The sequence below is a fragment of the Rhinoraja longicauda genome, chromosome 42, assembly GCF_053455715.1.
Source record: "Rhinoraja longicauda isolate Sanriku21f chromosome 42, sRhiLon1.1, whole genome shotgun sequence".
Taxonomy (NCBI): domain Eukaryota; kingdom Metazoa; phylum Chordata; class Chondrichthyes; order Rajiformes; family Arhynchobatidae; genus Rhinoraja; species Rhinoraja longicauda.
Window position 1 is genome coordinate 772,139 of NC_135994.1, and position 25,155 is coordinate 797,293.

General features: G+C 45.5%; 2 protein-coding genes across 10 annotated transcripts in view; one reads left to right on the plus strand and one right to left on the minus strand.

Annotated features, from left to right (window-relative positions):
• avil (advillin) overlaps window positions 1-5,484 on the plus strand; it is a 42,268-nt gene extending 36,784 nt beyond the window's left edge. For all 8 annotated transcript variants that reach the window (XM_078431473.1, XM_078431471.1, XM_078431468.1 and 5 more), the window contains 4 exons: window positions 454-642; window positions 1,236-1,304; window positions 2,236-2,352; window positions 3,888-5,484. In XM_078431473.1, coding sequence (XP_078287599.1) covers window positions 454-642; window positions 1,236-1,304; window positions 2,236-2,352; window positions 3,888-4,001 — 489 coding nt within the window. In that variant the 3' untranslated portion in view covers window positions 4,002-5,484. The remainder of the gene's footprint in view (window positions 1-453; window positions 643-1,235; window positions 1,305-2,235; window positions 2,353-3,887) is intronic.
• Window positions 5,485-7,527: 2,043 nt separating this feature from the next.
• On the minus strand, window positions 7,528-17,833 carry tsfm (Ts translation elongation factor, mitochondrial). Of its 2 annotated transcripts, none has more exons than XM_078431303.1 (6): window positions 17,696-17,833; window positions 15,537-15,692; window positions 14,310-14,438; window positions 13,530-13,652; window positions 9,915-9,999; window positions 7,528-8,173 (listed from the first exon to the last, which is right to left on the minus strand). In XM_078431303.1, exons 1-6 carry the CDS (start codon window positions 17,813-17,815, stop codon window positions 7,755-7,757), a joined length of 1,032 nt encoding a protein of 343 aa, XP_078287429.1. In that variant the 5' UTR covers window positions 17,816-17,833; the 3' UTR covers window positions 7,528-7,754. The 2 variants fall into 2 exon arrangements, with proteins under 2 accessions (XP_078287429.1, XP_078287428.1); XM_078431302.1 differs by having other exon boundaries at window positions 15,537-15,695.
• Window positions 17,834-25,155: the final 7,322 nt, after the last annotated feature.

Below are 25,155 nucleotides of genomic sequence, written 5' to 3' on the forward strand. Positions count from 1 at the left end.
GAGGGGGTGACTGGAGGAGATTCACTGTGATGGATGTTTCTTTTTGTTTGATTGTGTGTTATTGCTTATTTTTATTGCTCTTATTGTTGGACTGTGGGTAATCTTTCATTTCACTGCACATTTATGTGTATGTGACAAATAAACTTGACTTGACTTGACTTGAGGGATAACACAGATGGTGGTGGGTGTATGGTACAAGCTGCCAGAGGAGGTAGTTGAGGCTGGGACTATCCCATCGTTTAAGAAACAGACAGGTACATGGATAGGACAGGTTTGGAAGGAGATGGACCACATGCAGGCAAGTGGGACTCGTGTAGCTGGGACATTGTTGGCCTGTGTGGACAAGTTGGGCTGAAGGGCCTGTTTCCACACTGTATCACTATGACTCTATTACTCTAAGTCTGACTTTTTTTTAAAATCGTGCTTGGATTCCTGCCCCTCACTGTTCTGCAGATTTTCCTGTGGATCGGCAAAAGTGCAAATGAAACGGAAAGGGAGCAATCGTTGACAACCGCACAGGAGTACCTGAAGACGCACCCGAGCGGCCGGGACATGGACACCCCTATATTCATCATCAAGCAGGGCTTTGAACCACCAACGTTCACTGGCTGGTTTGTGGGATGGGACATCAGCAAATGGAGTGTAAGGAACTTCAGGACCATGACTGTTCTGTCGTAGACTTTCAGTGACAGGAGAACAACTTTCTGTGCATCGCCACCAGGGCTTAGAATAGCAGAGCAGGATTCTAAGCTAGATGCATACAATATACCAGAGACTTTAGCACTCATTTGTAGAGAAAGCATTAATGACACCGGAGGTTGTAAAAGTTTTCCGAAATATCCTGATTAATTTTTTTATACTCTGTTAGTCGCCTCAAGTTGAGATACAAGTATGAATTGGATTGTATTAGTACGTGGATGCTTGAGAATTGACCTGGGAGTAATATTGTGCTGGAATGCAAAAGCAGACTGGCCTGTTTCGGTGCTGTATTACTCTATAACAGTTAGCAATATCTAGAGGTGACACCAAGCCTAACTTTAAAACAAGGCCTCCCTAAACTGTTGTTACTGATTTAGTACATAACGCTATATAATTGCCCAGTTGTTGTTCAATTTTAAATGGATAGGAAAGAAATATGAACTAGAAGTGCTCATTTCAACCAAGTAGGCTTATCCCTCTAATTCGGAGTCGAGCTAGTCCAGCTCATAATACCTGTGTTCTGATGTCTTTTCCAGGGTGGTAAAACCTATGAACAATTGAAAAAAGAGCTTGGAGACACTGCAGCAATTGTCCAGATCACAACTGTAAGTATCCGTCGGTTCACCATCTCAAAGTCTTGGATTTTTTTAATCCATTCATGGGATGTAGCAGTTGCCATTTATTGCCCATTCCCAGTTGTTCCTTGCCGAGTCATCCACAATGCTGTGGGTTTGCAGTCAGAAATGGGCTAGACTGGATAAAGGGAGATCTCCTTCCCTGAAGGACATTGTTTTATAGTCAATGTGACTGATTACATTTTTATTCCATTTTAAAAAAATCTAATTAACTGAATTCAAACTCCCCGTGAACTCTTATCTTGAGTTCATTAGTACTGGCTCTGGGTTACTTGCTCAGTGATATAACCACTATCCTACCTTACCTAAATCTGCAATATTCTTGCTGTGTAAATCATCCATTCCCTGTACCCCACCAACTTAATTTCCCTTAGTTTTGCCATCACTTGGCTTCTAAAACAAGTTTCAATCATCTGCTTGGTGGTTTCACTTCTCAGTCTTTTCATCCTCCGTGTTGTTCTACCCTCGGCAAGTTGTAGACATGCCAAAGTCTGCAAGTAACAGACTATAAAATGTAATGTAATCTGCTGTGGTTTTATTCCCCCATATGACTATTCTCTTTCATGATTTGTATACTATAAAATGCCACAGGCCAAACCAAAGTTGCATATAAACTTTTAGCATCAAAAAAGATAATTAGAGGCAAATACTTTATGGATCAATCTTATTCATTCTCCTGGCTTTGCACCAAATCTCTCCCTTCATTTTCCACCCAGTTGCTCTTCAATCTATTAATATGCAGAGGGTTGCAAAGCTTTGTAATTCTGCGAGGCCAAGATCAATAACATGGATGCATCAAGAAATATGGGGATGAAGAGGGAATGTAAATTTGATTCATCACCAGAACAATTTTACAGGATCAAAAAGTTACAAATCCATTAATAAATCTTATTTATTGCAGGATTTAGCTGAGGTGGATTTAGACTGTGCAGCTACCCACAAGCACTACCCACCAGAGGCACTGATTAACAAACAAAGACATGAATTGCCTGAAGGAGTCGACCCAACCAGCAAAGAGGTTAGTCCTGCTGATAACAGAGATGGACACTTGGGAGTGTAAGAGACTGAAAGCACATGGCATGACAGAAGTTGGGATCTGCTTTTGTTAGTTGCCTCCAGTGTGTTGGGCACAAAGTGCATTTCTTAACTAAGCCATGGAGACCAAGGGGCTTGAGAGAAAGCTGGAGGGGATGGGTGATCTTGAAGCGAGGATAGAAAAACGTTCTCTCACTGGGCCAACAACTCTTAACACAGGTAATCGCATTGAACCCAACATTAAGTGGTGGGATACTTGCTCTATACCACGTGATGTTCTTTTGGGAACCACTTCTGTTGAGGATAATAATAGCAAAGTGGTATTCGCTGCGTGTGCCGGCGGCCTTGGGCACTGGTGCTGTAAACCTCTTGTGCTATGCATTTCGTACAGCTGATCATCTACACGTTACACAAATGATGGATCAGGTCCACACACCCAGCAACTACACATTCTTATTTTCACCGGGGGTGGGTTTAAACTACTATTTGTTGAGGGTCAGAGGTAGGAATCCAGGCCATTTGCCGCCCTCTTGCATCAGCCAACTCGACATAGAACTGAACTAAACAACTAAGTGTCCATCTCCAATGGAAGGGTCGGGTAAGGAACATCCTGCAGGAACCTGCACTCGGGTTCCGAGTGGGTCGTTGTGGGGATGAGAGAGGCAAAGGCCACGAGGTTGATGGAAAGAAAATGTCGTTCCTTGTGGGGAGGAACCTGTCAATGACACAGCACAGTGAAGAAAGCCAATGGAATGTTGGCCTTCATAACAAGAGGAGTTGAGTATAGGAGCAAAGAGGTCCTTCTGCAGTTGTACAGGGCCCTAGTGAGACCGCACCTGGAGTACTGTGTGCAGTTTTGGTCTCCAAATTTGAGGAAGGATATTCTTGCTATTGAGGGCGTGCAGCGTAGGTTTACTAGGTTAATTCCCAGAATGGCGGGACTGTCATATGTTGAAAGACTGGAGCGACTAGGCTTGTATACACTGGAATTTTGAAGGACGAGAGGAGATCTTATCGAAACGTATAAGATTATTAAGGGGTTGGACACGTTAGAGGCAGGAAACATGCTCCCAATGTTGGGGGAGTCCAGAACCAGGGGCCACAGTTTAAGAATAAGGGGTAGGCCATTTAGAACTGAGATGAGGAAAAACTTTTTCAATCAGAGAGTTGTGAATCTGTGGAATTCTCTGCCTCAGAAGGCAGTGGAGGCCAATTCTCTGAATGCATTCAAGAGAGAGCAAGATAGAGCTCTTAAGGATAGCAGGGTCAGGGGGTATGGGGAGAAGGCAGGAACGGGGTACTGATTGAGAATGATCAGCCATGATCACATTGAATGGCGGTACTGGCTCGAAGGGCCGAATGGCCTCCTCCTGCACCTATTGTCTATTGTCAAACCTGTGTTATTAAAGAACCCCTAAAAGATCAGAGAACTTTCAATGTGGTGCCCAGTGCAACAGGGTGAGAAAGTTACTGACGGCTGGACAGAATTCAAACTGAACCCATAAACTTCCTTCACAGAACTCCCTGACAGACCAAGATTTCAAACTGGTTTTTAGCCTGTCAAGAGAGATGTTTGCCGCGATGCCCAGCTGGAAACAGATCAACTTGAAGAAGTCAAAAGGAATGTTCTAAAAGATGGCGAACTGGATGACAGTTGCTTTGCCACTTCTGCCAGTAGGGCATCTGCAAACTGCAGCCTGACGCTTTAGCTTGGGAAATATCTCCAAACCACCCAGAAAAGCAAAACAGACAAACACCATCTATTCTATAAACCATTCACTAAAAACTTTACCTCCACTTACAAATATTTAAAAGTGATCGTCTACTTGCCCAGATTATTTTATGCATCACAAAGACTAAATGGCAATAAAGGAGAACCATAGACTATCACAGCAGATCCACTGAGCGCTATGTCTGTGACTCCTTTCTTCCAAATCTCCACAGCCTTCTGCAGAAATTCACTTCAAGGAATGAAGAGGTCTTTTAACTGCCCTGATTCTCTTTAAGAAATCTTTAAGATAATAAATTGAGGGATGAGTTATTATTGCAACTTGTCAGTTTAAACCCTCTGTCAAATAACAACAGCACCCATCCATTTTCAGGAGCAGGGGATTACAACAAAATATCACTGATGTCAAATAAATACATGTGTCATTCTTGAAATTCCTAATTTAAGACTAACATTTCAGTTCAAAGCCCTAATTTATACATGTAGTTCCACGCATCTAAAATAATGTTTTACAGTACCACTTTTCAAATATTATAAACAAATATACATATAAAATGTGCACTTGGATCCAAAATTGTCTTATTGATAAATCAATTGTACTTTGTTGCAACCAGCTTGCATGCAGGCAGCCAGCTCGCAAATAGTCCGCAGCCACCTTGCAACTAGTCCGCGGCTAGCTCGCATGCAGGCAGGCAGTTCGCAAATAGTCCGCAGCCACCTCGCAACTAGTCCGCGGCTAGCTCGCATGCAGGCAGGCAGTTCGCAAATAGTCCGCAGCCACCTCGCAACTAGTCCGCGGCTTGCTCGCATGCAGGCAGGCAGCTCGCAAATTGTCCGCAAGCGGTTTGCATGCAGTACACCAACTCGCAACTAATTTGCACCAGCTCGCATCAGGCAGGCAGCTCGCAAATTGTCCGCAAGCGGTTTGCATGTAGACAGCCAGCCAGCTCACAGACAGACCACCAACTCTCAACTAATCTGCAGCCAGCTTGCAATTAGTTCGCATCCAATGTTCATCATGAACGCCTCCCATTATTATTCCAGCTGAAATCTAACTAAAACCATGTGCTGCAACAGTTGAATCTCTCCTAATTTATACTCTTTCCTTTATCCTACATAATTTAGCCTCTTGTTTTTGTGCTGAATGTTTTGTTTGGTTCTGCATTGAGTGCAATGGGTGAGTTAGTCAAATTTAAATTAGCAAAAGCTGCACCAACTGACTGAATTTGAATCTGCAGTAGAATGAAAAGCTAAGCATCTCATTTCTTGCTATTAGAAATTAGTCCGGCCGTGCACAGCTTCTGCCGCAACCCATTGGGCATGGGATTTCAGAAACTGCTTCCATTGAGTCTTCACTCGGTAACAGTGGTAAATAAAATCGTTTCAAAGCCATCAATTTGTCTGTGCTTACTTCACTGTAATGTAAACATGTAGCTTTTTATTGTACAGATGTCTACCTGCGAGACTTTGGTCACAGGTTCTACATGTTAATATTATGCTACTTAATGGAACACGTCACATTTTTATTTCTTGGGCAAGTGGTAACATTCCTATTACATGTATCGTTCACTAAAGTGGGAGGGAGGGTAGCTGCATGGCAGGAATACAATGCCCTCAGTATCTCTGACGGGTTAGTCACCAACTTGGTTAACGGTGTGGCTGTCCTGTGCCTGAATGACCCGCTGAATTGTCAATGGTCAGATATTGATAATTAACAAAGAAATGGTGTGTAACCATGGGGCAGCTGTTGCTATGACTGGAAAGGGGAATAAGAGAAAACGGACTTGTTCATTAGAGCAGGGAATCTTAATTGGAAAATAAGTATAAGATAGACACAAAATGCTGGAGTAACTCAGCGGGACTGGCATCTCTGGAGAGAAGGAACGGGTGATGTTTCGGGTTGAGACCCTTCATTGTTTTTGCACCTAGTGCCAGTTCCAAACATGATGGGGTCAGAGTTGAGGATTTGCCTCCCATGGCCTTCATTTCCCAGGCAAGAACCCACACTAATTCTCTCTTTTTGCGGCTAGCTTGAACAGTTAACACACACCAACCACGGCAGGTCTGAAGCGTGCACCTGTTGACAGACTCTATTTAGCTTATTATTTGCCTGGGAAGCTGAGCTCACCTTTGTTGTCCCATGAGGTAACAAGCTGTTAATGCCATGCACTTGAGACAGCTGCATATCCTGCTACTGCATTGACAGTGTGAATGTTAATATTTGTGCACTGTTCAAATGAAACAGACAATAGTAGTTAGCTATATTTTGTTTGATCAGTTCATGAGCTCGTGTGGAAGTCAATAATACAATCCAAGAAGATTGCAGCTTCCAGCGTGACTCAGTGGTAGTACTCTCACCTGACTCGGGTTGTAAGTTCAACCCCCACTCAAGGAGAGAATAGAACAAGCCAGCTAGGCACTGTACTTTTGTAGATGCGTATTGAACATCACATTCAAAATGGAGGTCCAATCTGCCTTTCCAGGTGGATGTTAAGGATCCTGTGGTGCTGTTTCACCACAGTGCAGTGTGAGGAGGTTGCTCCTGGGTCCTGGAACCAATATTCAAATCTCTCAACCACCATTAAAACAATGTGGTCATTCACTCATTGGTGAGTGTAAGTGCTTGCAATGCACAATTTAACTGTTGTGTTTCTTACACTACAATAGGAAGTACAGTACCATTGGACTGGTAGGTATCGTGGGATGTGTTGTTTAAAAACAACTGTTGAATAAATACTTTTTGCGTTCCTTTTAAACACTGATTCTGGCTGAGCTAGTTGATTTCAATCTGGCTGCTGGCGAGGGCACTCATGATTACCTTGCCCCTCAGCTGAAGTCAGGGAACACTTCCTGATGCTGAAAACTCACCAGTGACCACTTCTTGATAGTTCACAGATGTGGATGTTGTATTTGACGTGAGTGATGTGGATCCGCCCCACAGACAACTCAAAAGCCTAGCCAGACTCACAATGAAGAACAGTACCTTGCATTAGATTTAGAGATACAGCGCGGAAACAGGCCCTTCGGCCCACCGGGTCCGCGCCGCCCAGTGATCCCCGCACATTAACACTATCCTACACGCACTAGGGACAATTTTTTTTACATTTGCCCAGCCAATTAACCTACATACCTGTAGGTCTTTGGAGTGTGGGAGGAAACCGAAGATCTTGGAGAAAACCCACGCAGGTCACGGGGAGAACGTACAAACTCCATACAGACGGCGCCCGTAGTCAGGATCGAACCCGAGTCTCTGGCGCTGCATTCGTTGTAAGGCAGCAACTCTACCGTTGCGCCACTGTGCCGCCCTAGAACTACCCCAGCCTGAAAAACCTAACTCAAGGAAATCATCTACAAACTGTCTTGGTAGCATGAAGGACTTTGGGCTTTTTTTGTACAAATATTAGTTTATTTTAATTTATTGAACTGTTTGTTATGTTTATTAAGTTATCTGAGTACTGTATTTACAGACCTGGCATGCTGCCACAAGTAAGAATTGTATTGTTCAGTTTTCAGTACATATGACAAACATTTGAAACAGCAAGAATCAAGAAAGATGGAGAAATCCTTACTAAATGGGCTGGAGCTTGTTATTTTATTTGAACATGGAGAAATAGACAATGAAGAAGTTATTGATTTCCAGATCTGCAATATTCCACCTATACACTCTCTGCCACCTCGGTTACTTCGCCACATTCGTACCGTACAAAGTCCAATACCGACACTCCATTTGTGTGCAGGAACTGCCCCACTGTGGTGCCAGGGTCCAGCAGGAAAGGCTGAGCCAACATTTTGGTCTCTGAATCATCACCGGGCGGGTCGTCGATGGAGCCCACAGTCAGAGGCGTCATTCCCACTATATGCTGTCCCAACCTGCGGCCGACCTCAGAGACGTTAACTTTGCAATTCTGCTCCAGGGCCCTGTAGATCACTAACGCGCCATATTTTCCAAACACCATCTTTGTGAGGGATGGGCTATCTGCTGGCAGCTGTCCATGCACGTATGTGCCAATGTACCAGTCAGATGGTGCAGCCACCCAGGCTGCTCTTCTGATTGCCATGTTCTCACCAAGGTTACCTTGAAACCAGATTTGATTTACAAAAAAGGACCCGTCAAAACATTGTATAAAGCATAATGAATCTTCATAAATAAAGCCAAGTAAACAGATCTCTGGGTTAGGAAGAGGACAATAGACAATACGTGCAGGAAGAGGCCCTTTGAGCCAGCACCGCCATTCAATGTGATCATGGCTGATCATTCTCAATCAGTACCCCGTTCCTGCTTTCTCCCCATACCCCCTGACTCCGCTATCCTTAAGAGCTCTATCTAGCTCTCTCTTGAATGCATTCAGAGAATTGGCCTCCACTGCCTTCTGAGGCAGAGAATTCCACAGATTCACAACTCTGACTGAAAAAGCTTTTCCTCATCTCAGTTCTAAACGGCCTACCCCTTATTCTTAAACTGTGGCCCCTTGTTCTGGACTCCACCAACATTGGGAACATGTTTCCTGCCTCTAACGTGTCCAACCCCTTAATAATCTTATATGTTTCGATACCACAAACCAATGGAGAAACAAAGAACAGCAGATGCTGGTTTATAGAAGAAAAAAACCAATGTGCTTGAGTAATTCAGCAGAGGGTCTGAAGAATTGTCCTAACCTGAAATGTCCTCCAGAGATGCTGCCTAACCTACTGAGTTACTCCAGCATTTAGTGTGTTTTTTAATAGAATGGTCAGCTTTACCACATGATAATGGGAGGAGGTTGGGAAGTGATGAAGGGGTGAAGTATATGAGATACAGGTCAGTGTGGAGGAATGCGTAATTCAACTAGGGTTGCCAACTTCCTCACTGCCAAATAAGGGACAAAGGGTGACGTCACCGCCCCGCGCCCCACGTGACCTCACCCAGCCAGCGGCCACGTGCTCCCGCTCCACCAATGGCAGCCGCTCGTGGTGGTGACATCACCCTTTGTCCCTTATTTGGGAGTGAGGAAGTTGGCAACCTTACTAATACGGGACAAGGGCGGTCCCGTACGGGACAAACTAATTTAGCCCAAAATACGGGATGTCCCGGCTAATACGGGACAGGTGGCGACCCTAACTTCAACACATCTTGCACCTGATGTTAACACCAGGTGGAAGAAGCCCAACCATCTGGCCAATCCTTTACCCCTTCCCCAGCATCACTACCACATATGTCTCCGTCTTCAGTGAATGTTACAAACATCACTCCTACAAACTTTTCTCTCTACCCTGCACCCTGAGTACGCTAAAACCAAGACTCTGGTCCCATTCCAACACATATTCTTCTGCAAAATCTTTGCCTCCCCATGTGATGTTTCTGATATCACAACCAATGTTGTGCTTTTGATGCAATGTGCCAAGGATGTGAAATGCAATTCTTTCTCTCGCTCTCAGTCTCTCCTTCCATCTAGAATTTGCACCGAACCACCGGGACCACAGAATTCACATCGAAAATATTTACTGGAGAACCTGACCTCACGTGCTGTCCATGCGGAGTTTGCACGTCTCCCTGTAACCGTGTGGGCCGCCTCCCACATCCCAAAGATGTGCAGGGTTGTAGGTTAATTGGCCTCTGTAAATTGCCCCGAGAGCAGAGGGAGTGGACGTGAAAGTGGGATAACATCAAATGAGTATGAATGGGTGATCGATGGTCATCGTGGACTCCCTGTGCCAAAGGGCCTGTTTCCATGCTGTATCTCTAAACTAAACTACATTGACCAAGAATACCATGCCTGAGTCACCCAAGGAGAACGACAAAAGAACTAATTGGTCGAAGTCTGCACTTCCAACCTTACCGATAGCCAGGGCGAGCTGGTCAGCAAGAGTGCGGCTGTCCACAGGAGTCTTCAGTTGGTTTATTTCTTCAGCCATAAGGGAACTCTGCAGTAAAGAACATTTTCAATACATACATATTTGTAGTTGTCACATATTAATTGGAAGCACCCATGCTTTGGGCAAACAGTTTCAGCTGGAGTCTCTGGGTCAGAATTAAGGGAGTTTATTGAGAGCAGCCCAGGATGACTTGTGACACCATTTCCCTGCCTGCTCTCTCCAGGTGGCAGTGCTAGGTCTCCACTGGTGTATCTTAGGAGCAAAATCTCGTGCCTTTGCTTTGTGATACCGGCACGTTGGCATTTTCCGTAGAGAGAAACGCTGAACAATCTAAAGTTGCCTCAATACAAGGATGATGAAGGTACAGATAGGAAAAGTGGTCAGTCCCCAATAGAGTAGCCATTCTCCACAGATTGCATTTTGGGGAACTCACAAGGGGCATTATAAGAAGATAACTGCAGATGCTGGTACAAATCGAAGGTATTTATTCACAAAATGCTGGAGTAACTCAGCAGGTCAGGCAGCATCTCGGGAGAGAAGGAATGGGTGACGTTTCGGGTCGATCTTTGCAGGAATTCTGAGGGCATTGTATCTTGAGTGGCAAGGTAGGAGTTTCCTCCAGCATCAAAAAAAAATACTGCAGATGCTGGAAATTTGAAACAAAATTCCCAGAAAATGCTGGCTCTGGTCAGCATCTGCCAAGAGTACCAAAGAATTAGTATTTCACGTGTGATGTGAGCCAGTGGTAGGATCAGCAGGGAGAGGTTTCCCAATGCTCTGAGCAGTTGTGTTGCGCGGGTTTAGCTGGTTAAACTGCATTTTTATCCCACTTTGGAGGTCCTTAAACCTTCAAGTTTAAATCTCCTGGCTCGAGGCCTGTCCTTGCTGGGTGAGGAGGGATCTCTGAAACCTACCTCCAGATGAAATGCCTAGATAGAGTGGATGTGAAGAGGATGTTCACCCTCTGTGGAAGAGTCTCGGACCAGAGGGCACAGCCTCAGAATAAAAGGATGTATCTTTAGAATGGAGATGAGGAGGAATTTCTTTGGTCAGAGGGTGGTGAATCTGTGAATTCATTGTCACAGATGGTGGTGGAGGCCAAGTCACTGGGTATTTTTAAAGCAGAGATTGATAGGTTCTTGATTAGTAAGGGTGTCAAAGGTTACGGGGACACGGCAGGAGAATGGGGTCGAGAGGGAAAAATAAATCAGCCATGATTTATAGAAACTTACAAAATTCTTAAGGGGTTGGACAGGCTAGATGCAGGAAGATTGTTCCCGATGTTGGGGAAGTCCAGAACAAGGGATCACAGTTTAAGGATAAGGGGGAAGTCTTTTAGGACCGAGATGAGAAAGTTTTTTTTTCCACACAGAGAGTGGTGAATCTGTGGAATTCTCTGCCACAGAAGGTAGTTGAGGCCAGTTCATTGGCTATATTTAAGAGGGAGTTAGATGTGGCCCTTGTGGCTAAAGGGATCAGAGGGTATGGAGAGAAGGCAGATACAGGATACTGAGTTGGATGATCAGCCATGATCATATTGAAGGGTCGAAGGGCCGAATGGCCTACTCCTGCACCTATTTTCTATGTTTCCAAACATAGCACAAAAAGTAAGGAAATTTGTGTTTGGTAGATTATTTCTTTGTTGTAACAATGCTTCTTGGCAATAAATCTTATACCGTTGGAAAGCCTGTTTATTTCCGTTTTAAATGGTGCCACATTTGTAAGGAACATGCATTTGTGGGATGAGCAGCAGAGCTGAGTATGTGGGTTGCGCCCATGAAAAATCTGCCAAATCTTCTCTGCCAATGCCAAGAGTTATTCTGCCATTGACTCTTGTTCGGTGTTGTTTGGTGGATTGGATGATTGAAGTCTGAAGAAACAAGACATATTGGCAATTTAACAATTTATTCATTTAATAATCAGGAGCCTCAGTAGCGTGTGGAAGAACCATACACAGCCACAACAGCCTGGCACCTCCTCCTCATGCTGGTCACCAGCCTGGTCACACACTGTTGTGGGATGGCATCCCATTCTTCAACCAGCATTTGTCGCAAGTCAGCCAACGTGGTTGTGTTGGTCACTCTGGCACGAACAGCACGCCCAAGCTGATCCCACAAGTGTTCAATGGGGTTGAGGTCAGGACTGCTGGCAGGCCATTCCATCCTCTCCACTCCCAAATTCTGGAGGTAGTCTCTGAGAAACCCTGCTCTGTGGGGGCGAGCATTGTCATCTTGGAGGATAGAGTTTGGTCCCAGACTGTGGAGATATGGGATTGCCACTGGTTGATGAATCTCATCTCGATATCTCTCTGCATTCAGATTGCCTCCAATGATGACAAGCCTCGTTTTTCCAGTGAGGGAGATGCCGCCCCACACCATCACACTGCCTCCACCAAAAGATGTTACTCTATCGGTGCAGCAATCAGCATAGCGTTCTCCGCGTCTTCTCCACACTTTGACCCTATGATCCAACTGCCGTAGGCAGAATCTGGCCTCATCGCTGAACATAACGTTCCTCCACATGTTCAGGTTCCAGTGCACGTGTTGCCGACACCAGCGCAAACGGGTCTGACAGTGAAGGGCAGTCATGGCAGGCCTCCTGGCAGCCCTATGAGACCGGAGATCGGCTGCACGCAGTCTGTTCCGAATTGTCTGGGCAGAGAGCCGTCGGCCATATCGTCCTGCAAACCTTGACTGCAAATCTGTAGAAGACAGCCTACGGTTCCTAAGTGCTGACAGGGTGAGGAAACGGTCTTCTTCAGGTGTCGTCTTCTTGGGACGCCCACTTCGCGGCCTGTCTCTGACATCCCCCGTTATATGGAACTTGGCCTTCACTTTGGAGATGGTACTAAGGCCCACTCCAAATAATGCCGCAACTTGGTTTTGCGGAACACCAGCTTGAAGTTGCCCTATCGCACGGGCCCTATCTAGATCAGTCAAACGTGGCATGCCGATTCTTGGAGCAGACACCTACTGACCACTGTAGCAGGGCCCATGCTCACAGATGCTGCCAATCAGGTGCCAATCAGGCACCCGATTGTCAGCATCTGGGGGTACCAGAAGCTCAAAACAAGAGTCAATAGCAACAGCAGAATAAGCTGTTTGGCATTGGCAGAGAAGATTTGGCAAATTTTTCATGGGGGCAACCCATATACTCAGCTCTGCTGCTCATCCCACAAATGCATGTTCCTTACAAATGTGGCACCATTTAAAAGGGAAATAAACAGGCTTTCCAACGGTATAAGATTTATTGCCAAGAAGCATTGTTACAACAAAGAAATAATCTACCAAACACAAATTTCCTTACTTTTTGTGCTATGTTTATGATCGAACGCAGACTAGACTCAATGGGCCGAATGGCCTAATTCTGCTCTTATATCTTATGATCTAATGTACACCTATGGGCTTAAGTATAATGTACCCTTTCAATGTGGATATCAATATCAGACCAAAAGCTGTCGTGCAGGTACGGACTGCTCAGTCTGTTCAATTGAAGACCTAAAAAACACTGAGGGGTATCTGCTGGCATAGACACGATTAGAAAAGAAAGAGAGAGAGAGATAGAAACACTTGACAAACCTTGGCATAATCAGTGGTGGTCACCAGCTTGGAGCGACAGTGTTCCAGTGTGACAGTGGCTGTCTGCTGCACTAACTGCTGGAACTTTACATTCCTGGCAACAAAGTCAGTCTCACAATTCACCTGCAAGGGAAGAGACATTTTTAAAAAAACAATCCAATTGATTCCCACAAGGGAGTAAAATTGTACAGTACAGGAGTTCAATCAACCCGTCACACCAGTGTCCGTTCTCAACAGTAATCCCATGAGTGCCACTTCCCTGCTCTTTCCTAAAGCCTATCAGTTTTTTTTATTTCTTTTAAAGTACGTTTCAGATTCCCTTTGAAAAACTTATTATTGGAATCTGCAATACCACGGCAACGTGTTCAACATCATAATTTTTTTTTTTAAACTGTCATCTGCCCTCTGGTTCTTCAATTTTATTGATGTCTGTCTGCTCTGGTTACCAATCTTACTGCCTTCCATTTTAATTAGTTCAAATGAAATTTCCCTACCACCATTTTAACAGACATCATAGTCTGTTAATAGGTTCCCACACCTAATGTAATGGCACACAGAATTACTCACATTCAGGGAGATTTAATGGAACTTCAAAAGGAATTGCATGAACATCTGAAAATGAGCAGATTGTGGGGAGACAGCAGGAGGGGTCAGACTGACTGGAGAGTTATTTTAAAGGGACATACTGGCAGGATCCTTCAGTGCTGTAGCACTCTCTGATTTAATACATTTGTCACTATTTACTACACAGAGTAATGTCCAAACTTTGTAAGTCTTTACCTCCACCAGGACAGCGGAGTTCCCATCCTGGAGCAATCCAATCAGACCCTCCGTTGTCTTCCGGCCTTGTAGTTTAGAAGCTTTGCTCCATCCTTCCTTGTGGGCTTGCTCATGGAGCCAGGCTTCAGCCTTTGAAAAGAGGCCATCATTGACAAGCAGTTATCCAGTAGTACATCACTTTATCCATGGAAAGACAATGGTGTTGAGTTGCCCCTCACTAACTCAATGGACTCCCACCACCCAGCCACCCACCTTCCGTCTCCACTTCCTGGCTTACAAGCTGTCTGGATTTGAGGAATGGATTCTGCTGTTACCAAGTTTCTTGTCTATTTTTAAAAATCACATAACTAGAGAACAAGTATTCTGAAGCAGCTGACATTCCAGGAAAAATAACTTTTTTGAAAGCCAAAAGTTGAAAATAGCCTTAGCCTCTCTGAGAAACCAAGCCAGATTATTTGATCAACTAATCTATCAAATGATGGAAGAGGTGTACATTGTGCTTTATTCCTACATGGCAAGAGTGAATATACACTTCAGAAGTATTTAGTTTGCTCTTTGTAAGGCCCGAGTGCCATGAAAGGCACAGGATAGATACAACTCAATGATAGAATTTTCTGAGCACTGAGGATTTGTTTACAGGAGACGGACCATTCCATCTCCTGCTTTTCATTGGCAATTCTATACACGAGATCATGAATTCTTGGTTCAAAGGCTGGCCTGTGGAAAGTGACTGTCTTTTAGCATTTATCAGGAGTGCAGCAGTAGAACGGTTAAGTTACTAAGTATGCATTCAGACTAACAAGCAATATTAACTACCACGTTTGCTGGGGAATTTAAATGCAAGTAGTTAAAGAAAATCTGAAATGTAAAATTTTTAAAAGCTGGGTTCAGTAACCATAAATTCACTAGGGTTGTTGTAAATTCCAATCGGTTCTTCAGGGGTTGAAATCTGCCAACCTTACCTGGACTAGCCAATGTGTGACTTCACACCCACCTTTTGTCGTTGACTTTTCACTGTTTCAGAAGAGAAGGATTTCAGGTCCATTTAGTTTGATGAAACATTGAATTAAATCCCTGTCCATTCTCTCAAGCAAGGGAGAAAAAGGGGTAGTGCTCCTTGCTATTCGAGCCAGTACTTATCCCTCAATGAGCATCATTGAAACAATGGGGTCTTACAGTGTAAGAAATGTCGGCGGGGAGTAGGCCATTCAGCCTTCACCTACCTACCTGCTGGAGGTCACTGTTGAAATTTTCCAAGGCCTTCTTACAATTTGTAAATGAGTATCCCGTCTTTTTCCGGAGCTTTATGAGAAGCTCTTTATTAGTTGCTATCAATCTAGTCCCAGAACAGTGGAGAAACTGGACGGGTTGGGTAGAGAAGATCTGCTGAAGATAAGACCAAAATCTCTAACATGACCAAGGCAATTTTTAATCCACGCATTTGCAGCCTAACTTCATTCCCACGGTGCATGCTACCTCAGTGTTACTAACATTCCGTCAAAGATCACGATCCTGACCAACACTCACTCTCAGGATTGTTACCACTCACTATCGTAGAAAGAGGATCATGACATATGTGGCACAGGAGGTGGCTATTATGATGTCTGTGCAAAGGGGCCTGTTTCCACTCTGTATGACTCTATTACTCAGTGGGTCAGGCAGCATCTCAGGAGAACACGGATCGTGATGTTTCCGGTCAGGACCCAGTGATACAGCATGGAAACAGGCCCTTCAGCCCAACTTGCCCACACTGGCCAACATGCCCCATCTACACTAGTCCCACTTGCCCACACCGACCAACATACCCCATCTACACTAGTCTCACCGGCCAACATGCCCCATCTACACTAGTCCCACCTGCCTACACCGACCAACACGCCCCATCTACACTAGTCCCACCTGCCCACACCGACCAACACGCCCCATCTAAACTAGTCCCACCTGCCCACACCGACCAACACGCCCCATTTACACTAGTCCCACCTGCCCACACGCCCCATCTACACTAGTCCCACCTGCCCACACAGACCAACACGCCCCATCTACACTAGTCCCACCTGCCCACACCGACCAACACGCCCCATCTACACTAGTCCCACCTGCCCACACCGACCAACACGCCCCATCTACACTAGTCCCACCTGCCCACACCGACCAACACGCCCCATCTACACTAGTCCCACCTGCCCACACCGACCAACACGCCCCATCTACACTAGTCCCACCTGCCCACACCGACCAACACGCCCCATCTACACTAGTCCCACCTGCCCACACCGACCAACATGCCCCATCTACACTAGTCCCACCTGCCCACACCGGCCAACATGCCCCATCTACACTAGTCCCACCTGCCCAAACCGACCAACATGCCCCATCTACACTAGTCCCACCTGCCCACACCGACCAACATGCCCCATCTACACTAGTCCCACCTGCCCACACCGACCAACATGTCCCATCTACACTAGTCCCACACCGGCCAACATGCCCCATCTACACTAGTCCCACCTGCCCACACCGACCAACATGCCCCATCTACACTAGTCCCACCAGCCCACACCGACCAACATGCCCCATCTACACTAGTCCCACCTGCCCACACCGACCAACATGCCCCATCTACACTAGTCCCACCTGCCCACACCGACCAACATGCCCCATCTACACTAGTCCCACACCGACCAACATGCCCCATCTACACTAGTCCCACACCGACCAACATGCCCCATCTACACTAGTCCCACCTGCCCACACCGACCAACATGCCCCATCTACACTAGTCCCACCTGCCCACACCGACCAACATGCCCCATCTACACTAGTCCCACCTGCCCACACCGACCAACATGCCCCATCTACACTAGTCCCACCTGCCCACACCGACCAACATGCCCCATCTACACTAGTCCCACCCGCCCACACCGACCAACATGCCCCATCTACACTAGTCCCACCTGCCCGCGTTTGGTCCATATCCCTCCAAACCTGTCCTATCCATGTATCTTCTTCAGATTGATTTTACATTTCTTTCTTTGTTTGTAACCTGGCATCTGCGGTTCCTTTTATCCTCTTTCAAACAATCTATTTCCACACAGATTACAACCACGCGTCAATATATTGTATCTTCCTCTTTAATTCCGTTTGCCCAAAATCTTTCTGTCTCTTCTGTCAATTTCTGTTTTATTTCAATTAACTGCATCACACATCTTTATTTAGTGCTGGGCTTGCTTTAAAGGCGAGTGCCCAACCCCTGACCACTTGCCCATCATCCCCTCGGCACATTAGTTTTACTTCGGCCTTCGAAAGGATTTTTTTCCACCGGGATTTTATTACAACCGCTCATCGTTAAAATGATAGCGAGTAGAAAGTTTGGTGTTTTTTACCCTGGAGATGCGGGTTCGAGCGGTCCGCAGAGCACACGGGCCGAGCATGATGCCGGGGTAAGAGCAGCCGGCGGAAGCGAACCACGAAGGGGAGCCAACAAGGACAAACCTCGGCAACATTTAGTCCAAAGAACTCAAGCGAGGGCGCATTTTGAATGTTGCTTGAATTTCGGGTGGCTCCCACTGCTGGTTGAAATCGACATTACTATCGAAGCAGAAAAAGCATTTCCCTCTGATACATACGTACACATATGTACACACATACACATATGTCCCGCTGAGTTACTCTAGCTTTTTGTGTCGATCACATATATATACATGTATAGTGTAATATAATATATAGTGTAAGAAAATAACTGTAGATGCTGGTACAAATCGAAGGTATTTACTCAAGTATTTTGTATATAATATATATGTACACACATATACACACACATACATATATACATATATACATACACATATATATATATATATATGTATATATGTATGTGTGTGTATATGTGTGTACATATATATTATATACAAAATACTTGAGTAAATACCTTCGATTTGTACCAGCATCTACAGTTATTTTCTTACACTATATATTATATATATACATATATGTGTGCATGTATATATATATATATATATAATGTATTTATTTCATTTTTATGTTTCTGTGAGTATACATAGTATATATATATATATATATGTGTGTGTGTGTGTATTTTATATATATGTGTGTGTACATATATATTTTGTTTTAATCTCCTTTTTAGCTAAGCTGGGCAAACACCACTCTTGTCAGTTATTCAACATGTTGTGGAATTTGACCTCATAATCTCACCTGCATCTTTCTATGGAGATTCTAAGAAACCCATCTCTCTGTGCAACTGGATACAAAACAACCGAACAAGACTATTCAAATGCTTTTGGTGTCCGAGCCAGCATTCTCCCCTCCATCAACATCTCACAGTTTAACAAACCATTCATTTTATTTCCTTATCCATAATTATTTATCGTTCCTTGGTTTCAAATCCCTTCATATCTCGCTATCACTGTTATTTCCTCATTCCTCTAACCTTTGGAGACAAGCCTAATTGCGCTACATTGCCCTAAACTTTGTAAAGTTTAATATAAGATTACCTAATTGAGACAAACAAGATTCTGCAATGGGTTGAGTGAGTAGATTAGACAGTAGACAATAGTTGCAGGAGGAGGCCATTCGGCCCTTTGAGCCAGCACCACCATTCAATGTGATCATGGCTGATCATTCTCAATCAGTACCCCGTTCCTGCCTTCTCCCCATACCCCCTGACTCCGCTATCCTTAAGAGCTCTATCTAGCCAGAGAATTGGCCCCCACTGCCTTCTGAGGCAGAGAATTCCACAGATTCACAACTCTCTGACTGAAAACGTTTTTCCTCATCTCAGTTCTAATTGGCCTACCCCTTATTCTTAAACTGTGGCCCCTCGTTCTGGGCTCCCCCAACATTGGGAACATGTTTCCTGCCTCTAACGTGTCCAACACCTTAATAATCTTATACGTTTCGATAAGATCTCCTCTCATCCTTCTAAATTCCAGTGTATACAAGCCTAGTCGCTCCAGTCTTTCAACATATGACAGTCCCGCCATTCCTGGAATTAACCTAGTAAACCTACGCTGCACGCCCTCAATAGCAAGAATATCCTTCCTCAAATTTGGAGACCAGAACTGCACACAGTACTCCAGGTGCAGTCTCACTAGGGCCCTGTACAACTGCACACAGTACTCCAGGTGCGGTCTCACTAGGGCCCTGTACAACTGCACACAGTACTCCAGGTGCGGTCTCACTAGGGCCCTGTACAACTGCACACAGTACTCCAGGTGCGGTCTCACTAGGGCCCTGTACAACTGCAAAGATTCTTCTTCTTTCGTGTCCATCATCCATGTTTCAAATTTACATCACTGTCATCGTCCGTCCTGAAAAGGCCACAAGCTTCCGGCGACAATCAGTGGGAGCCATCACTTGCACGACAGATGATGATGGTAGCAGAATTAGCTCAGGACACTTCCAGTTTTCAGCCCCGCGACGTGGACGCTTCTGCTATGGGGCCAGTGAGTAGATGACAAGAGGACATTTCCCTCATTCAATGGTCTGTGCAACACATCCTCATGGCTCAGCAGCTGAATCCAGAGAAACACTGTGCAAGGTAATCATGCAGCATTGTGGTAGCCCCAAGAACACATGAGATGTTCAAAGAAGCAGCCACAGTTAATTCAAAGGGACTTTTTGCTTGAAATATACATTTAAGGCACAATTTATGTTCAGGAAAAATCCTTCAAACAAAATTTCCTCCAGGATTATAAATGGGTTTTTTTCTGGAAAACAAGGATATGGAACAAAGCTGGCCTTTCACCCTGTCCTGGGGGATCCAGGGCAAATGGGAAGCGTAAAAGGCTCCTACACCCTGCTCCTGGTCATTGACAAGCTTCAAGCTCAGCTCTGATTGCCCCTATGGTCAGACAGCCTGACTCAAATTGCCTACATGATAAAATTGTCAGAAGGCTCTCGACCCGAAACTTCACCCATTCCTTTTCTCCAGGGAACCTGCTTGTCCCCGTTGAGTTACTCCAACATTTTGTGTCTATATTTGGTGTAAGCCAGCATCTGCAGTTCCTTCCTACGCATTTAAGATTATCTGGTTGGTCGACACATTGGAGGGCATCTAAGACAAATGGATAGGTCCCTCAATGCGTGTTTGCACCCGAGCACAGGAAAACGTTTTTTTAAGTTACTGTTGACAGGTTTAAAAAAATATTCTGCTGCACTGCCAGTGCTGGTTTGGGGGGAAGCTACATTGGACTTCACTGATGCACGACTGTGTGAGTAAGCTGAATAAATTTCCAGGTCATTCAAACATATTGATTCAGCTGGCTGCTTGTTCACACAGCTGTGGCAGGTAGCCGGCCTCCAACTCCCTCTCCAAGTGCTACCTCACTGCTCAAACAAAACTATTCAATTTGCCCTAACACAAAGAGGCTGGATTTCAATATATATATCTATACGATGTAGAAGGAGGCCATTCAGTCCGTTAAACCTGCACCAGATAGCCTACTGAATGGCTCTTGAACCAAGTTCATCCCAGGACTAAAAAACAAAAATGCTGGGTCTCCATATAGTCTCATTTGAGGAAGGACATTCGTACTAGTGAGGGAGTGCAGCGTAGGTTCACGAGGTTAATTCCTGGAATGGTGGGACTGACGTATGTTGAAAGACTGGAGCAACTGGGCTTGTATACACTGGAATTTAGAAGGATGAGAGGGGATCTTATTGAAACATATAAGATTATTAAGGGATTCCTTAAACCCCCTTTAACGGTTTAAGGACTGCCTCAAAGTGTCCCTCGAAGACTTGGACATCAACCTCAGCACTTGGGAGTCTCTTGCTCTGGACTGTCCAACCTGGCGTAGCAAGCTCACCACAGGAGCCCGTGCAGCAGAGAACAGACGCACTGCAGAGGCCCAGAGGAAGCGCACCGCGCACAAGGCCCGGGCTACCTCCACTTCCACTGCAGCACCCATCCACTTGTGCCCTACGTGTGGGCGTGCCTTCCGGGCCCGGATTGGCCTCACCAGTCACTTCCGGACCCAGTCACCAATCTTCCAACTGAAAGTGAAGTCATGGTCATCTTCGAACCCGAAGGCGAACAACAACAACAACACAACAACATTAAGGGATTGGACACGCTAGAGGCACAAAACATGTTCTCAATGTTGGGGGAGTCTAGAACCAGGGGCCACAGTTTAAGAATAAGAGGAAGGCCATTTAGAACGGAGATGAGGAAAAATATCTTTACTCAGAGTTGTAAATCTGTGGAATTCTCTGCCTCAGAAGGCAGTGGAGGCCAATTCTGGATGCTTTCAAGAGAGAGATAGATAGAGCTCTTAATGATAGCGGAGTCAGGGGGTATGGGGAGAGGGCAGGAATGGGGTACTGATTGTGGATGATCAGCCATGATCACATTGAATGGCGGTGCTGGCTCGAAGGGCCGAATGGCCTACACCTGCACCTATTGTCTATTGCCTATTGAATCTCACAATTCCAGCATGATTTTTTATCCTCATCCAGACTGTAGTTAAAAACACAAACAAAGCACTGCAGATACTGATTAATGTACTAAACGACACAAAGTGGTTGAGTAACTCAGTGGGGCAGGCAGCATCTCTGGAGAATTGTGTTGAGCTACTCAAGCATTTTGTGTCGTTTTGCAGTTAGAAAGCATTCATCAGCCTCTCCTCGAAGGCACCCAGAACAAGTCTTAAACACCTGAAAGTTAGGTTAGTTGGTCACCAGGACAAAAGCCACAAGCACCTCCTTATTTTCCTCCACTACTACTCCCCAGTCTCTGTAGCTTGTAAAGTTTGTATCTGATCTCTGTTAAAATAGTGCATGGCACACAGGCTCCTAACAGATGGACAGAGATTTAGGAAGGGGATGGGTAACCATGGTACAGCAGGAGAGGGGAGGGATTAGGAAAACTAGCTCGGACCGCCTCGGAACAAACATTGCGATGGTTTGGTGCCACCATCAGCATTCCCTGTGCGGCTGGTTCTGGCAGGTACGCTGCCGTTGAAGAGGTGTTTGTTCAGTTGGAAGGAGACCTTTGACTCCAGCCCAGTTGGCTGGCTCCACACCTTGGCTCCAGAGTTAGTTCTGTTCACCACCAGAGAAAACAAGAAAAAAAACACAACATGAAAAAAAGTGTCCACGTGGAAGCTGGGAAACAAACAGCAACAACTAGAGCACCTCTGGCCAAATGGCAGGTCGCAGCAGGACACTGCTCTCCGTTAGATCAGCACGTGAACATGAGGTGTCCGGACACTCTAACCCACCTGTCCTTTGCCCAGGCAGCATGTGCTGATGACACAATATTCTGAGTCAGTAGAACCATAAAAGTTCAGTGAGCAATAAAACATAGACATAGAAAATAGGTGCAGGAGTAGGCCATTCGGCCCTTCGAGCCTGTACGCACCGCCATTCAATATGATCATGGCTGATCCTCCAACTCAGGATCCCGTACCTGCCTTCTCTCCATACCCCCTGATCCCTTTAGCCACAAGGGCCACATCTAACTCCCTCTTAAATATAGCCAATGAACTGGCCTCAACTACCTTCTGTGGCAGAGAATTCCACAGATTCACCACTCTCTGGATGAAGAAACATGGCCAATACTGTTAGCACAGGATCAAAAGATCCTCACTGTGGGAGGGGCAGTACTGATGGAGCGCCGCACTGTGGGAGGGGAGGTGAATAGGGAGTGCCACACTAAGGAGGAGAGGTGCTGAGGGATCGCCACACTGTGGGAGGGGCAGTACTGAGGGAGTACAGCACTGTGAGAGGGGTGGTAGTGAGGGAGCGCTGCAGTGTGGAGGGGCAGTACTGAGGGAGCGCCACACTGTGGGAGGGGCAGTACTGAGGGAGTACAGCACTGTGAGAGGGGTGGTAGTGAGGGAGCGCTGCAGTGTGGAGGGGCAGTACTGAGGGAGCGCCACACTGTGGGAGGGGCAGTACTGAGGGAGTACAGCACTGTGAGAGGGGAGCTGAAGAGGGAGTGCCGCAGTGTGGGAGGGGCAGTACTGAGGGAGAGCAGCACTGTGGGAGGGGCTTTCCGGGACCGCTGGGCACCGCGGGGGATTGGATGTATCCTGGATGGGGATTGCAATATAATTGTATAATAGTTTCAATTGGTATATTTGTTTGTATAGTATTCTGGTGGTGGGTTCTGTTTTGGTTTTATTGTATTGTATATATTATTTTAATATTTGAATGAATATTTTTGATTTAAAAAACCCCCAAAACTGTGGGAGGGGCAGTACTGAGGGAATGCCATGCGACAGGATGGGGTAGTGCTGATTTCATCCCCTGGGGAGTATTTGTGACCCAGATGAGCTTTTACAACAATCCTGTAGCTCTACAGCTCCGTGACACACCGGTCAACCTGAGGAGCACCTTCAGCAACAGACTGGTCCCACCAAGATGCAGGACAGAACGCCACAGGAAATCCTTCTTCCCTGTGGTTATCAAACTGTACAACTCCTCCCCCTTCTGTCGTGGGCTAGACTGAGACTGACTTCCCCCCCCCCCCCAATCTGCACATCCCCAATCCTTTCCACTCGTCACTTTAATTTCATGTATTTTGTGTTCTTATGACTGACTGTTGGCAGATTAATTTCCCTCCTGGGATAAATAAAGTTCCATCATATCGGATCGTATGGTGCCTGTTCCTGAAACGACTATTTAGACTGATCCCAGATTATTGAATTCAAATTTCCCAGCAGCCAGGATTCAAGTTGAACGTGTTTCTGAATCCACGCTCCAGTTTCTGCCCACTGGTGCCGAGATGCCGATTGAAGGATAAGTTGCGGACGTGGTGAGTGCTCCCAATCCTCGTCATGTTGTTGGCCTGCATCACCACATTCAGCTGAGAGGGCAGCTTTGACATTGGTGAACAACCTCTCTGAAAGATGACACCTCCAAAGATGCAACATTCCCTCCGTCTTGCCCTGAGTGTTGCCTGTATCCCCCATCACACCCACTCCAGAGAAAACATTTTTGTTATTAGTGTACAGCCACACTGCAAGAAGATAATGATTTGGCACCATTTATTTTAATCTGCTACCAATACAAATAACAAAAAAGAGCAGAATTTCAAAATAATGATCATTACCCACAAAGACCAATAGATAAAATCTTGATGAGTTGCTCAGAGCTGAACTCAAAAATGTAGAAAATAAATGAAGGCCGTCAATAAAGAGGAGATACAAAATTGACAGGAATTCAGCACTGACCACATAACTGTATCACAACAGTGACTCCAGCCACAGCACTCACTGCAAAACACATTGGGGCACCCTGAAAGGGAAATGGAGGTGCTTTGGAAAAGCAAATCTCTTTCTCTTTCTTAATTGAGGTGAATTTTCACCACTGCTTGAACTGTGTAACAAAGTGCTTTTAAAAAAAAGAAAACTGTCGGTACCAATACATTCAGTGGATTTATTCACCACCTTGTCTTTAGCTCCTGGTAATTTGTCCATCTTTGCTTTTCTGAGATCCCCACTTCTGCCATTTCATTTCGGGTTCCTGGAGTTTAGGAGCATTTGCAGACAAAAATGCCTGCATTATCTTAATTAACCCATTTACCAAACATGATGCCAAGATAAACAAATCTCCACTGCCTGTATGTGATCCATATCCCTCCATTCGCTGCACATCCATGTGCCCATCTAAAAGCCACTTAAACACCGCAATCGTATCTTCCTCCACCACCACTCCAGGCAGCACATTCCAGGCACCCTCTGTAAAAGGCACCCCCCCCCCCCCCCCCACATCTCCTAAAAACTTTGCCCCTCTGACCTTAAAGTTACACCCTCTAGTCCTCAACACTTCCACCCTATGGGGAAATGACCTATGATTTTCCCAAACTCTCTTGATT

Bases quoted from the DNA above. Each gene is read 5' to 3' on its own strand.
- tsfm (XM_078431302.1), bottom strand. From the start codon at position 17,815: ATGTTGCCGAGGTTTGTCCTTGTTGGCTCCCCTTCGTGGTTCGCTTCC. The intron at 15,696-17,695 runs GTAAAAAACACC...TCTTATCTTCAG, and splicing joins CTCGAACCCGCATCTCCAGG to CAGATCTTCTCTACCCAACC. The intron at 13,653-14,309 runs GTAAAGACTTAC...CTTCCCTTGCAG, and splicing joins ACTCCGCTGTCCTGGTGGAG to GTGAATTGTGAGACTGACTT.